Genomic DNA, 16,177 nt, shown 5'->3' on the forward strand with positions numbered 1-16,177 from the left:
TTGGTCCAAATGTGCCAAGTTTGGTTGTGATTGGCCCGGTAGTTTTGGTTGTGATTGGCCCGGTAGTTTTGGTTGTGATCGGCCCGGTAGTTTTGGTCGTGATTGGCCCGGTAGTTTTGGCTGTGATTGGCCCGGTAGTTTTGGTCGTGATTGGCCCGGTAGTTTTGGCTGTGATTGGCCCGGTAGTTTTGGCTGTGATCGGCCCGGTAGTTTTGGTCGTGATCGGCCCGGTAGTTTTGGTTGTGATTGGCCCGGTAGTTTTGGTTGTGATCGGCCCGGTAGTTTTGGTTGTGATCGGCCCGGTAGTTTTGGTCGTGATTGGCCCGGTAGTTTTGGTCGTGATTGGCCCGGTAGTTTTGGTTGTGATTGGCCCGGTAGTTTTGGTCGTGATTGGCCCGGTAGTTTTGGCTGTGATTGGCCCGGTAGTTTTGGTCGTGATTGGCCCGGTAGTTTTGGCTGTGATCGGCCCGGTAGTTTTGGTCGTGATCGGCCCGGTAGTTTTGGTTGTGATTGGCCCGGTAGTTTTGGTTGTGATCGGCCCGGTAGTTTTGGTTGTGATTGGCCCGGTAGTTTTGGTTGTGATCGGCCCGGTAGTTTTGGTCGTGATTGGCCCGGTAGTTTTGGTCGTGATTGGCCCGGTAGTTTTGGTTGTGATTGGCCCGGTAGTTTTGGCTGTGATCGAGTGCGTGTGTTGCTAGAACAACCCACACGTAAATGATTTTGTTATTTTATTATCCGCGACTCTCATCTCATCCACTTTGTATGGAAGTGTTGTCGAAAACAATGGCGTTGTTACTCATGGTGTACATAAGTACATCGTGTAAGCTCGATAAATAAAATCTCCCTCTCGCTTTTTTTCTCTCTAAGAAATCGTGTTATTCTGGATATAAAGCATAAGGAGAAAAAGTAACGTTAAGATATAATATAAATTATCGTTAATTAGAAATCCAACGTTTAAAATAACATAGAACGAAATGATTCGATCCCATCGACGTGTTGACCTCATTGCCGGGTTAGGTTGATATCCGGTTGAGCGGAAGTTGCTCGGCCTGAAATGGCGAAGACGTACGATTATCTCTTCAAATTGCTACTTATCGGCGATAGCGGCGTCGGCAAGACGTGTGTGCTGTTCCGCTTCTCCGAGGATGCTTTTAACTCGACGTTCATTTCCACCATCGGTAAATGTGGCTTGTTTTTTAAACTTGTCGGTTACGTTTGAGGGAATTCTCGGGGTCAAGGGTTGCTCGGGCCTTTCGGCCTTGAGGCGGTTCCAGGGATTAAAAGCTGTTATGTTAACGTCAAAGGAGAGCTCGAAGATCCGTGCCTGCGTGTTGAGTCATTTACCCGAAACTTTACTTCACTCCCCTCGGCGATAATGTGCCGTAAATGACCGTTTACGTGCCTCGATTACAAGCTATGACGTCATCACTCGTTATTCCGAAGAATCGTGACGTCATGAAAACTTTGTCGTCGTTCAGAACTTTCACAATTTTTGTCGTTTCCGTTCGACGTTAAACTTTTATAAATATTTCGGGTGTTTGTCATTAACCATACATCGCATCATAGACCTATTGAATCGTCTTGGTTACTCACAGATGGATACGTTTGTCTATAGTGACGTCATAAACTCGTGATATCCCCTCACAGGGCCTTTGTGACGTCACATGGAATGTCCAAGTGGTGTTGTGTTAACCCTTGCTGTCCAATTTGATTTTCTTTCTTTTGATTATTATTATTATGTTATTATCATTATCACATCCCTCATAATCGCCATTCGTACTGACTTGTCAATCCATTTCGGTGGGGTGGGGTGGGGTTAACTTGTTTAATCGCAAATGACAGTGTTTTGAATGGGAAGTAACTAATCGGATTTTCCTGTTGAAGCAACGGATTTGATGAGTGGGTGGACTTGCTGAGTCTGCACAAACCGCGTGAGCTTCAAATGGCTGTTGGGCGTTCCCATGTGAGGCCGTAGCTGGTGCTCGGATCCTTAAAGTGCGAGCGGTGTGACCGCTCCTCATTTTTATAAATACCAAGGTGAGCCAATGAAAAAAAACCCAAGAATTCACAAGGTTTTTGAAAAGCGATGATAATAGAAAACCTATACACCAAGACGCCGAGGTGAACGATGAAGAGCCAAGATCTTGTGGAAAAAGCCAAGGAGTGGTCACACTGAGTGCGAGTGCCATTTGTCTTGTTGGCTTGTTCGGTACAGGATTCCCCACACTTCAATATGTGTCCGTACCTTGGAAAGTTAGGTGTGTCACGAACCGGTGGAGGAAGTGAAGCGATTTTTAATGAGGGTGTGGAGGGGTATTGTGAGGGCTGTCACCATGTTTGGGTATTGAATGCTGAAACGCTGTACATCGTCTTCGATGCGTGATGAAACTGTGAGTGTAAATTCATAGATTCTGTATTTCTTCCCGCACAGGAATCGACTTCAAGATCAGAACGATAGATCTCGATGGAAAGAAAATCAAGTTGCAGATTTGGTAAGAACCTGCACGTGTTTTGGATGATTCTATTTGGTGGATGTTTTATCATCATTACTACATGAAGGGAAGAGCATGGTTAAGCAATTGGTTCACTCTGTCCGTCGGTCTGTGATCGAGGAATTGCTTAGTTTGAATTGAATTTTATATTTTGAATAATGTTGATGTAGAACATGAATTGGATTGTCAATCAGAACAGGAACCTGCAGTTTAGCAGTATATTGGTTCTGACGTTGGCAAAATGTACGGAATCTCGTCCTGATCAAAAATGCAATTGCAGTACATTTTAAAACTAGAAGGTATACGGTGGAGCATATAGCTCCGCCACATCATGCCTGATCAATTAGAACATATCAGGCCCAATACATTTTTGAAATATCATGCTGCACAGTGCTATATTGTTTTTGGCCCCATCTCTGGTGAAGAATCACCTATAAAAATTAAATACATCTCGGATCCGGATTCGGATCTTCCCCAAAATCTAATTGATCCGTCCTTGTTACACACCCAACATGTCCACCAAGTTTCATCCAAATCTGTCTACAACTTTTTGAGATGTAGTTCTATATATTGTTTTTGGCCTCATCTCTTAATGGTGAGGAATCACTTTAAAAATCCTAGTAATCGGATCCGGATCTTCACCAAAATCTCAGCAGTTTGTCCTTGTCACGTACCGAACCTGCCCACAAAATTTCATCCGGATCCGTCCACAACTGAGATGTCCTGTACACAAACATACAGAAAAGGGGTGAAAACATAACCTCCTTCACCTTCAGTGGTGGATGTAATGAAAGTATTGTATATGTAATCAATATTTGGCGGGATCCATGAAATATGTAAACTTCTGTTTTTGATTGACCTCCGGTTCATGCCCCAGGGGACTTGGGGGTCACAGGGGTCAAAATGGGAAAACTTTTTAAAATTTGATATTGTGTCATTCCTGGTGGAACTTTTTACCATCTTTAAACTGCTTTTGGTGAGAAGCGTGGGGATTTGCGATGGCGCACCATCGACTTCCCTCTAGTTATTAATTTATTGTTTATCCTATGGTTGGTAAAAGATTTGTTTTGTATTTTCAGGGATACAGCCGGCCAGGAGCGATTCAGAACCATCACGACAGCGTATTATCGTGGAGCCATGGTAACTGTGATTTAGAGTAACACTTAAGAATAATCTTATTTGGGCTATTTGTCCATCATATGACATATGAGGGAGTTGAAGAAGAGTTAATGCTGCGATTGTCTTTTACAGGGGATTATGCTGGTGTACGACATTACAAATGAGAAGTCATTTGAGAACATAAAGAACTGGATAAGGAATATAGAAGAGGTGATGGTGCTTTTACTCATTTCAGTTTTCAAGCAAATTTGTGGCTTTGAAAAAGTTTTTCTGAAACGACGTGAAATTTGACGATAAGAAGCCGCCACCTTCACAGCGTGCCAAAATACCTTTTTAGGTCATCTCTACTGAGATGACCTCGTAAAGCCGGACCAAATGTCCATCCGTCTGTCAATTCTTCTTTCCGATCTTGATGAAACTTAGTATGTGGGTAGAGGTCTGAGTGTTGCACAACGATATAACTTTTGTCCGGGTTCAAGGTCAGGGTCAAGGTCACGAGGTCACGTAAGTTATAAAGATCGCCATTTTCAAAACCTATCTAGTCTGCCATTCTACAAGATATTCGGCAACTGTTTATTGATTATGACAGTAAAAAATATTGTCTTTTATCTAACGGGACAGATTTTTGAATTTCCGCCCCGTTTGGCCGCCACGTAACCTGGAAGATGGTCAAAAACACCTCCTGGTACAAAGAAAACTTTTTGCTTCCGATCTTGATGAAATTTGGTATGTGGGTAGAGGTCGATGAGTGATACCCAACGACATATTTTTTCCCGGATTCGAGGTCAGGGTCAAGGTCACGAGAGTTGTGAAAGTTGCCATTTTCAAAACCTATCAAGTCTGTCATTTTAGTAGATATGTGGCAACGGTTCATCGATTATGATAGTAAAAAACATTATAGAGATGACTGTCACCCCCACACGGGGGTAATTTTTAACCTCCGCCATCGAAGATCGGAGGTTACTGTTTTCACCCCTTTCTGTTTGTTTGTTTGTGAACAGTATTACGGAAAAACTCCTCGACGGATTTCGACGAAACTTGGTGGGGGGATGAGGTATGGTCCAAGGATCATGCCATTAGATTTTGGACTTGGTCCAAAGTCCAATATGGCCACTATGGTGGCCATTTTGAAAAAATATTTGAATTTTTGTTTTTGCATTTCTATATGTTTTAAGTGATTTCCAACCCCCCAAAAAAAATTTGTTTGAGAAAAAAAAAATTTGCAACTTTTTTTTCAAAAAAATTTCGATTTTATTTGAAAAATATTTGAATTTTTTTTTTTTTTTTGCATTTCTACATGTTTTCAGTGATTTCCAACCCCCCCCCCAAAAAAAATTTGTTGGAGAAAAAAACCACAAATTTTGCACCTTTTTCAAAAAATTTCGATTTTTTTTTTTTGGCATTTCTACATGTGCGTCGATCTAGTTTAGTTTATTCCATTATGTTTCATTAGAGTCTGATCCGTTTTGACCTACAATGAATAGGATATCAGGCTCACTTAAGTGGCCCAGCAGTATTGGCGGTGGAGGTTTTACACTCTACCGAGTGCTCCCCTTTAGTTGGAGTTGTGTCATAGGCATTACTGGAGAAGCAAATATGGTCTGTAAGCTGATTTGCTTGGTCGTCTGTTTTCATTTAATGGTAAATGTCCACAATGGAACTGTCCATTATTGTCACGATGTGTGTGCGAATTTTCTCTCTGCCCTTTGTTTCCAGATGCTGTTTGCAATACTAGATGACTGGGCAGTAGTTGAATTTGGCCTGAGGTTGAAGGGACTGGCCATCTCTCTCTATCGAGTGCAGCCTGTGGCTGCTGGTTGCATCATTGGTTGGGATGCCGCTGATGCAGTGTCCCCCTTACCAGTACACTGGTACTCATTTTGCCGACCTCGGAAGGATGACAGGCTGAGTCAACCTCCTGGTGTATTTTAATTCAGCGGCCAACGGGGCTTGAACTCAGGACCCTAGGATCCCAAGCCGCCAACCTAACCACTAAGCCAACACCAGGCTCGGGACTGGCCATAATAGGCGGGTAGTCACGCAACACAAGTAGTTTTGAGTTCATTGGGGAAATTTTTGGCAAACAAAAAAAAACGATTCCAATTATTAAGATAATATTTTGTATCTATTACCTCTGCCACTGAATGTGAAGGAAGTTATGTTTTCACTCCTTTCTGTCTGTCTGTGTGGTGGATATCTCAAAAAGTTGTGGGTGGATCCGGATTAAATTTGGTGGGCAGGTTGGGTGTGTGACGAGGACGAATTGATCAGATTTTGGTGAAGATCCAGATCTGACTCCTTGAATTTTTCAGAGATAGGGCTCAAAATCGATATACAGCACGATATCTCAAAAAGTTTGGGACGGATTTGGACAAAATTCGGTGGACACGTTGGGTGTGTCGCAAAGACTAATCGATTCAGTTTTGGTGAAGATCCAGATCTGAGAATTTTTAAAGTGATTTTTTTCACCATTGAGAGATGGGGCCAAAAACAATGATATTGCATATTTCAAAAATGTATTGGGCCTGATATGTTCTCGTGGATCAGGCATTACACGGCAGAGGTATGCGCTCCACTGAGTGCCCTTATAGTTATTATTATTATCATCATGAACATTAAAGGCTGATTGATGTATATTATATAAGCTGTAGTTGGAAAAAAGAAAGAAATATTAATTGCTATTTTTTTTTGTAATCTACCTCTATTTTAGTTTTTTCATGTTTGTTTTTGCTCTTTTCATTCCTTAGCATGCATCAGCTGATGTGGAGAAAATGATCCTTGGTAACAAGTGTGACATGAATGACAGGAGACAGGTCACAAAAGACAGGGGAGAGAAGGTTTGCGATTGCACTCTTTTTGAAATGCAGCAGCTTTCAATGTTCTTGATTCTTTTGTATGCTCTGAGTAGAACTTTGCATTTAGATATAATTAATGCATCAAAAAAGTTCTTTGTTTAACATGCCTTTCAAAACTGTTGTGAATGTTTACTGGTGATAATTACTCGCGCCACGGCTGTAGGCACAGCTCGTGAATATTGCGATCATCCCGTCTTTGTTTGTTTGTCTGTTGTCGGCAGAATGACTGTACGAGGTCAGCTAGAATCGCCAAATTGCGTACACAGCTTCATGTTGTGAATGTCTCAGGGGAGTTCAGCTTTGAGATCGGAAGGAAAACTACAACAGGAGATTTTGTACAGAATTATATTTGCTCACACCACAGCCATAGACCTGTGTGTGAGTACAGTATTGCGATAAATGCATCTGTTTGTACAATACGGAACACTGCCAAATTTGCCAATTTTTAGCTGCTTATATTGTTGAGTTATTCTACCGACGGACATTGATCACAATACTCATGCACTGAGCGGAAACGGGAAGCACATTAAGATTAAGCAGGCGCGGAGCTCAACAGACTCGTTGAGATAGAGGAGACTCTCACAGTCAGATAATCACTTTTATGATAAATAGCGGCTTGTGACCAAGGGGCGGAAACAGCTGATGCAAAGTCGGTCAGAATCCAGAGTAAATGAGACCAGCAAAAAGTGATTGTTTTTGCGAAAAGGTACGAACAAATATCAACAGACACCCCAACTGACGTCGCTTCATCCTCGGGGTGTGGTGTGGGGCTTGGGGGCCTAATTTATTTTGCATCCATGGGTACCCAAAGCACATATGCAAAGTTTGAGGGAAATTGATCCAGCAGTTTTTAAGCATGAACTCAGATGCCATTCAGGGTAAAATGAAACAACACCCAGAACCACAAATTCCAAAACTGCATGATAAACAAGTGCTGAAAACCTTTTTATCTTGCCAAACGAAGTTTTTGCAAGATATGTTAGTCAGCTTGTGTGTTTTTTTTATTTTTTATTATTTGTCTGTAATCACGTATCGATCACTCTGCAGAGCACAGTTATCATTGGAAATTTTTGTAACTTCGCATATCAGAGGCCTATAGAGGTCCCTTTCAGCGCACAAAATTTTGAAGGTCAAGGTCAAAGGTCAAGTTCACTTTGTCGCAAATCAGGGGAGTCGACGAAACCTTTATTTTTGAGTAATTTTGATCGGATCGTCTTCAAACTTCATGGGAATATAGTTCATGGTCTGGCGCTCAGCTGATTAATTTTTGGTGGCGATTGGCCTTGACCTTCATGGTTAGCGCCTGAGGTCAAACATTTGACCCCAAGGTCAAATTTTCAAGTTTTAGGAACCATATCGTGTTGTACCTCAAATTGAACACCTCGATGAGTGCTTTCTAGATATGTCAAGCTTGAGGCATTATGACATCATTTGGTGACGTTATGAGGCAAACGCATATTTTTCATGGTTACTCTGTAAAACTATTCTCATCGGAATCTCTCGTAGGCAGATATTCCTCAAGGAGTCGCTCCTGGTGGATAGCAGCTCTGTTCACCTCAGTGTGACCTTAAATAAGTCACACGTGGTCACCTTTTGGCAAGATACGGGTCACCCTGCGGGTGACATTGGTTTTATTTTTTAATTCAAAAGGATTTAGGGATGTTACTCTAAAAAGTTTACACCTCCAATGAGGTGTAGAAAGTAGAAGGAGACCAGTGTGGTTGAGCAGTGAGATAAGGAACGCTATTAAGGAGAAGCAGAAGGCATTTATGAGGTTTAAAATAACAGGACTGAAGTTAGATTTATATCACTATCAGAGTAAACAGAGGTAAGTGAAGAAAATAACTCGGCAAGCCAAAAGAGAGTATGAGGAGGACATGGCTTAGAAAATTAAACATAATAGCAAGGCTTTCTTTAAGTATATCAGGGGAAAAGAACAGGTTAGGACCAGTGTGGGCCCATTGAGGATTGGCACTGGGACAGTGGTTAGTGATGAAAGTGAGATGGCAGGCTTATTAAACAGGTATTTTTCTCCAACTTTTACACAAGAACAATCAGGGGAAATGCCAATAGCTGAGAGTATCTATCAAGCAGGTGAATAAGGGCTTTTACAGAAGATCCAGGTTGGAGTTGAGGAAGTAAAGGAACAGCTTGGTAATCTAAGAGAAGATGAGGCTCCGGGTCCAGATAATATGCGCCCGAGAGTATTGATGGAGGTGGCAGAGCAGGTAAGCGAGACGTTAACGGATATTTTCAATAGTTCCCTGGAGTCAGTACAGGTACCGGAGGATTGGAGAGAAGTAAATGTAACACCATTATTTCAGAAATGATCCAGAGAAGAATTGGGAAACTATAGACCTGTTAGTTTGACTTCAGTTGTGTGGAAGGTGATGGAGACATTAATTAGGGACCAGATGAGTAACCATTTAAAGAAATACAAACTAATTAAAGGTAGTCAGCATGGGTTTACCAAAGGTAATTCCTGTCTAACAAATATTTTAGAGTTCAATGAAGCAGTGTCTGATTGGGTGGATGAGGGAAAGGCAGTGGACATAGTATATCTAGACTTTAAGAAGGCATTTGATAAGGTGCCACATCGGAGGTTGTTAGCCAAAGCGAGGGCTTGTGGAGTGGCTAGTCAAGGAGCTAATTGAATTGCAAACTGGCTTAGTGGTAGGAAGCAAAGAGTGGCTGTGAGTGGGAGGATGTCTTGCTGGGAGGACATAAGTAGTGGGGTCCCTCAGGGATCAGTACTCGAACCATTACTATTCATTATTTGCATCAATGATTTGGATAATGGGGTAAAGAGTAAGCTTTCCAAATTTGGAGATGACACAAAGCTTGGAGGTGAGGTGGATAGCAGAGTGGGTGGTGATCAGATACAGGAAAGTATTGATACTTGTATAGATTTGGCAAAAGATTGGCAGATGGAATATAACCTGAGCAAGTGTGAGGTGTTGGGGATGGTAAAGAACAATGAAAATAGAGATTACACGATGCAAAGGGGAATTTTAGAGTGTCTCTCGCAGGAGAAGGATCTGGGGGTGGTAATAGTTATGGGAGGTAAGCAGGCAGCACAGTGCCAAGCAGCTATAGGTAAAGCAAATAGGGTTTTACGTTGGATTCGGAGGGGGGTCATTTATAAACCAAGAGGTGGTGTTAACATTGTACAGGAATTTAGTGAGGGCCACATGCAGAATATTGTGTGCAGTTTTGGTCACCACAACTCAGGAAAGACATAGATGCTGTAGAGAGGGTTCAACACAGGGCTACCCGATTGATTCCGGGCCAAGCTCGACTCAGCTATGAGGAGCGGCTGAAGGAGACGGCTTTATTCACTAGAAAGGAGATAGTTATGAGGAGATATGATGGAGATGTTTAAGATCATGAAAGGTTGAGATAAAATAAGTGTAGATGAATTATTCAGCAGAGTAGACAGTAATAGGACCAGGGGCCATATTTTGAGAGTTAAGACGGTAGCAAGGCAGGGGACTTTTACTTGGAGAGTAGTAAATGCATGGAATGGCCTCCCTGGAAAGGTAGTGGCAGCAGAAATAGTGGATAAGTTTAAATTAGAATTAGATAGGTACCTGGAAGTTATGGAGATAGAGGGCTATAGGGATGTTGATTTGAATTTTCGTTAGTTTGAGCATTGATGGGTGATTGTGTGCACGTGTATGGAGTGTTGGTGGGGGTCTTGTCATTGGGTATTGTGTGGTTGATGTTTGTGTTTAAAGGGGCTGTCACACCTTGACGTTTTAGCCAGCGTATGGCAAGGTCTCAAAATGTATGTAAAACGCTGCCGTACGCTGAACTATTGATGTTTTTTTGAAGTTTTGGGCCTATAATAACGTGTTGGACGTATTCATAACATATTAGTAACGTACACAGAACGTTTTAATCACATACAGATAAGTTGTACCAACGAATGCTGAGCGTGTTGTCGGCGTTCACAACCTCTGCCCAACGATAGTCTAACTTGTGCATAGCACGCGGCAGCGTATCGCCGACGATCACGTGGCGTAGGCTATTCATAGGCTGCGGCTCGGCGATTCAAATAACCGCACAAGACATCGAAGTGTGAAGCCGCTGTCACACCTTGACGTTTTAGCCAGCGTATGCCGACGTATGAAAAATTTGCCGAACCAAGCTGGCACACGTCGAATATGTTATGGGTAAGTTTTGTATACGTTAAGAGCACGCTGGCATACGTCGTCATACGTCGAGAAATTTTCAGCATGTTGAAAATTTCTCGACGTATGACGCACATTCCACATGTGCTGGCATAAGTTGTAGGCACAGTACGCGATTATTGACACATTACTTGTATGTTACTCATAAGTCGAAACACGTCGAGGTAATGGTTAGCGTCAGTGTTCCAGACTCCCTGGTTTTTTTTAATTTTTTTTCAGTAGGACGGTGATGTTGACACTTCGATTTCTAGTGCGGTTATGATTTTAATCGTTGAGCGGCAGCCTATTAATTACATTATATTATATTATAACCGCACTATAAATCGAAGTCTCAACATCACCGTCATACCGAAGGAAAAAAAAAAAAAAAAACAAAAAAAAAACAGGGAGTCTGGAAGTGTGTCTGAAAAACCAGGGAGTGTGTCAACGATCGCGTAACGTGCCTACAACACGTTACTCATAGGTTAGAAATAAGTTTCGGGTACGCTAAACATTACCTCGACGTTTTTCGACTTATGAGTAACTTACAAGTAACGTGTGTCAACGATCGTGTAACGTGCCTCCAACTTGTGGCCAGCGTTATGCGGAACGTGTGAGTCATACGCTGGCATACGTCGAAAAATTTCAAGCATGGAAAATTTGTCTAACACCTCGGCATACTACGACGTATGCCGGCGTACTACGACGTATGCCAGTCTACTACGAAAAAAAGCCAGCGTACTATGACGTATGCCAGCGGGTTCTTAACATATACAAACTTACCCATAACGTATCCGATGTGTGCCATCGTTTTAGCCAAATTTTGCATACGTCAGGCATACGCTGGCTAAGTCGTCAAGGTGTGACAGGGCCTTAACCGAGCACATGCCCCCTCCCTTGAGGGGAAGAAAAAATAGAAAAAAATATATATACAAAAACTTTAAAAGTAACATGATAAGGCCTTAGTTATTTTATAACTTGGTTTACGGATCCGCTGACGGTATATTTGCCAAAATGAAATATAAATATAAAACACATTTTTATCCTTTTATATTTATAAATTTTCCGCCGAAGGTGCAAAAGTTTCAAAACCCGAAATGTAAACATCGGCATTTATTTTCAAAATATAATTTCGCGCATGCACCAAAATGCCGAGTCCCCTTTAACCAAACTGCACAGCAGTCTTCGGTTCATGGCGTCTGAGCAGTGGCCAGCGTGGTTCAGATTGACTGTAGTTTCTGTGCGAAAGTGAGTTAAGAAGTATGTCAGCGGTATAAATTCGAGTGATTGTATTGGTTATTTAATCATGCAACATCTTGACAACGAATATTCTGTCCAAACTATTGCATCAATTCAGTGCAGCAGCAGGGATGATTCGCAGGCTACTCTCGATCGTGCCGATTTTGTTTCCGTCGAAAGTTGTACACCGCTGTTCGTATTGAAAGATTTTGGTGCCAAGTATTTCAAAGTCTCCCTGCGAGATGCTGATATTCAGCCTTCAACGGACCAGAAATCAGCCTTTGATGTGCTCATGGGGATGGGGAGACAGAACGATCAAATGCCCACTGAAAAGTAAGAGCTGGCTATGGCTCTGATTGACCGTTTTGAGCGTGTTGACTTTTTGTAGACACCTTTTTAAAATCATATCCAGCACTATGCACTGGTGTGCACGCACTCATCTACGACTTGGACAGTAATTTTTCCAGCATTGTTTCCATTTGTTTGATGATCCAACAGGTTTCTCTGAGAAAAACATGCCAGATTATATTGTAAAAACAAGTTTTCATCCTTCTTTATTGTTCTTTACATCAGATGATACAGTGAACATGGGCATCCTGCATTTGAATGGCCTTCCATCTTCAATGTTTTCTTAGATCCTCCTGGTCCGGGATTTATATTTATCCCCCCCCCCCACCTACCCTAGTCTTTTCCATGGAACATCCGAAAAAAAAATCATAAAAATATATAATTTCTGAAAATTGAAATTATACTTATATTTCGACCTACCGACCCTACATTTTACCTGAATAACTGTGTAAACCAAGTTATAAAATAACTAAGGCCTAATAATAATTTTTAAAATGATATGTATATATTTGCATTATCTTCCTTGGATCTTGTTGAGATAGATTACAATGGTGTTCACGAAGGCATGATGGGCTGGATGGCCTCTACCTGTTAGAATTTTTGAAAGGGAGGGATGGTTTCACAAGAAATGATTGTATGTGTGTGTGTGTGTCTGTCTGTCTGTCATGTTCCCGTGGACAACTTGCATCCCCACGTCCAGTGCATACAAATTAGTCGTTGCTGGTGAAAAATGATACTGCACTTGTCATGGTGTCTCTGGGCAAGGAGGGGGCTTGAGCCCCCCTCCCCCTCCTGTCTGATTCAGCAAGGAGAGGTCTTGCACCCAGGGCACCCACGCCACCCCATACCATCTCGCTTTGCGGAAACTCAACGCTCCGCTGTAAGCAGGTAGGGTGATACGTATTTGGACTGAGCCATACTTGAGGTCCTTCGTCACCAGAGAAACGATTTTGATTTGTCCGTGAACCTCACAGTTGACCACTGTTCCACGGAGTAGTTATCTCTCTTTGGCCCATAACTGTCTTCGTCCTCTGGGACACATTCAGGAGAGGCTTCATGGCAGGCACCCAGGAGCATAATCCAAGTTCACGAAGACTGCTGTGGGTTGTAGACTTGGATGCTTCAACATGATCTTCATTGCACTTGCGAGCAAGGTTTTTGGTCGACTGGAACCTGTTGTTCTTTGCAACGTCGGCCAACTTCCTGTCATCTCTTGATGTAATCTGCTTCCGCTAATTATTTATGCATGATGCAACACCATTCCCAGTGTGAAGTTCTTTCGAGAGTGCATGATACTGTGAATTCCAAACACTGATTTGTCTGACTGCCTTTCCATCATCTGCGAGTGCCTTGACCACTGCCTTCCTCATTTCAGAGATGTCTTGCTTCATTTCCATGGCTAGATACGTTTATACAGTAAAAAGATACATGCAGCAGGAGACCTTGCAAAGCCTTATAATGATAAATGACTGAACTAAGATGAGGGATCTCAACATGAAACGTCATCTATTGTAATTCTTTGACACAAAATTGCTTATTTAAATATTTTGACATGGGTATGCAGTATACAACGAAATTTTTATTCAAAGTAACATTTACATTTTCCGAGATAAAACTGTTGAATGAATCACCCTTTCGATGTAAGGTGCTGTATACGCTGCATAACATTTTAATGGGGTTGAGCATGAGCGTTCCAGGCCAATGTTTCCAGAAACGAGAGATGAAAAGTTTGGGTGGATATTGCATGTGCAAAATGATTCTAATTATAGTTAAAAGAGATGGATGCGTGCTTTGCTTATGACGGCGATTCAAACAAGCACAAAGTTGAACGTGAAGAGTTTAGCTCCGAGAAGATACTCATTATGTAGGTTTGGAGAGCGCGTTGTGAATGTGCTTCACGTTCGGCCTTGCAGGTTGCTCAGCTAATCCACAATTTGGATTGCATTTCCCCACTGACTGGTGGAGTATTGCGTCAATTTTAGTTTTGAACCACAGCACTTAAAGGTATGTTGCGTGACAGTTCTCTTGACATTTTGTCCTTTTTTATGCCTCAGTTGGCGATTGAATACACAATAAAGTTCATGGAAACGAGTGCGAAGGCCAGCATCAACGTTGAAGATGTAAGGAGAGCATCTCGTGCAATTTTTGACTTTTGTTTGCACGTTTCATTTTGAGCACAGTAGGTTGTGATGCTTGTTTCAACTTCGTCTTGTAGGCATTCTTTACATTGGCACGAGACATAAAAGCCAAGATGGACCGGAAGCTGGTAAGACAAATCTCTGCTCTTTACAATACCGTCCGTTTTGCTCCACTCACAAAGACATTACTCAGCACAGTTGTATTGACACTCGTTCTTTGGGCATTTGTTGCTAATCACAAGTAGCAAACACAGTCTCGGTCATTTTTTGAAAACTTTTTTTTAATATACTTACTACTTGATTTGCCAAAGCATTTGAATTTATTGCCTCCTGTGCCTTGTACATTTTTTTATTTCCAGGAGGGGAACAGCCCGACAGATTCTAACGCTGTTCGAATAACGGCCACCCCTCAGACGAAGAAAAGCAGCTTCTTCAGATGTTCTCTGCTCTAATGCTGTGTGTTATTAATTTTTCTGTTTGTCCCAACTTGGGGACTGTCAGTGGAATGGGGATAAACAAGGCCACATTGTTGGTTCAAAGTGACTGGTCTTTTTTATTTTGTAAGCAGAGACCAAGTCCACAAGCCTTTGCAATCTGATGTGCACAAAACTGCACACGACTTATCAAGGGGAGAGGGGTAAGTGGAGGGGGGCTGTAATTTAAACCTTTCTTTTGAACCTCCTGGAACTTAATTTGTAACCATTCCCCTCACCTAGTTTTTTGCAGCAAACTTTAACCAGTGTTTTTTAAATGTTCAACCTTGTATAAAATGCTAGCATAAGAGGTTATATTATTTTATTAGGTATTATTTTTACTTCCAGCAACTATTATCATTCCATTGGGTGTAATTGCCCAGGATTCCTTAAATGTTTATTGTAATTCTAGCTTTTTTCCTTCCATAGGACTTGTTTGTATCCAAGTTTTGCATACTAGCCCAGGAAGCCAACTTGCTTTGATGCATTGCCTAAAACTTTACAAGGGGGGCGTGCTAAAGCATTTTGAGCAGGCATAAAAATTAAAGGTGAAAAAAAAACATTTTGGAATGACTTCCATTTGAATCGTAATTCCATAAGAGAAGGGACAGTTTTCATGGCGTGCATCTATTGGTCGTGTTTGCTGAAGCATTTGCACCAGTATTAAATTTTGCAGCTTTGGTGCTTGAGGTTTCACTTGCATTGGCTGAGAGTCTTTGCAAGCAAAGCTGAACCAATGATGACCTATAACTGATTGTAGTTATCCTGCACTTTCCAATCTTTATAGCATTCTACTCTTAGCTGTTTCTTCCTGAAGCCCTTTAATCGTTTGACGCTACTCACCTGTACGTTAGTCATGCCTTTTTTCTTCTTCTTCAGTTAAATCGTTTCATATTTTTGATTAAATAAACAAATTTGAATACCATCTTGTTGGTCGACGTATATTATGCCACCACCATTACTATTATTTTGGTGATTTTATATCAATGTCCTTGAAGGATAGTGTTGCTCTGCTTTTCAATTGAGCAAATCTTTTGTGTGCAGTGTAAGGTTGCAAGAAGCCTCATTGGCTGAGGGTGTGGCTGATGCAGTGCCCTGTGAATGTTAGAGCAGGAATTTGGGAATTTTGTCAGGATGTCTGCCATAGCTCACTGACTTTCTGAACGAAATTAAGCAAATGTATGTTAGACAGGGATTAGATTTGTGTTTGTCCCGTTGGTTACATGAGTGAGGTGCTGCTGTTGCAGTGCCACCCATCCTACCCTCCAACTGGGTACATTGGGCACAATTTGGAATTTTACCACATTTGCTTATTCTGAAAGCAAGCATTTAGCAGCAATG

The 16,177-nt window shown here is 41.8% G+C and overlaps 1 protein-coding gene across 1 annotated transcript; it reads left to right on the forward strand.

Annotated features, from left to right (window-relative positions):
- The first annotated feature begins 998 nt into the window (after window positions 1–998).
- Window positions 999–15,761, forward strand: LOC147030028 (ras-related protein Rab-8A). The gene is made up of 8 exons (XM_085873705.1): window positions 999–1,178; window positions 2,432–2,492; window positions 3,572–3,632; window positions 3,744–3,821; window positions 6,359–6,448; window positions 14,280–14,345; window positions 14,441–14,491; window positions 14,723–15,761. Exons 1-8 carry the CDS (start codon window positions 1,055–1,057, stop codon window positions 14,813–14,815), a joined length of 624 nt encoding a protein of 207 aa, XP_085729831.1. The 5' UTR covers window positions 999–1,054; the 3' UTR covers window positions 14,816–15,761.
- The last annotated feature ends 416 nt before the right edge of the window (window positions 15,762–16,177 follow it).

Source organism: Eptatretus burgeri, chromosome 3 (genome assembly GCF_056783735.1).
Source record: "Eptatretus burgeri isolate ZD-2024b chromosome 3, Ebu_testis_v1, whole genome shotgun sequence".
Lineage (NCBI taxonomy): Eukaryota > Metazoa > Chordata > Myxini > Myxiniformes > Myxinidae > Eptatretus > Eptatretus burgeri.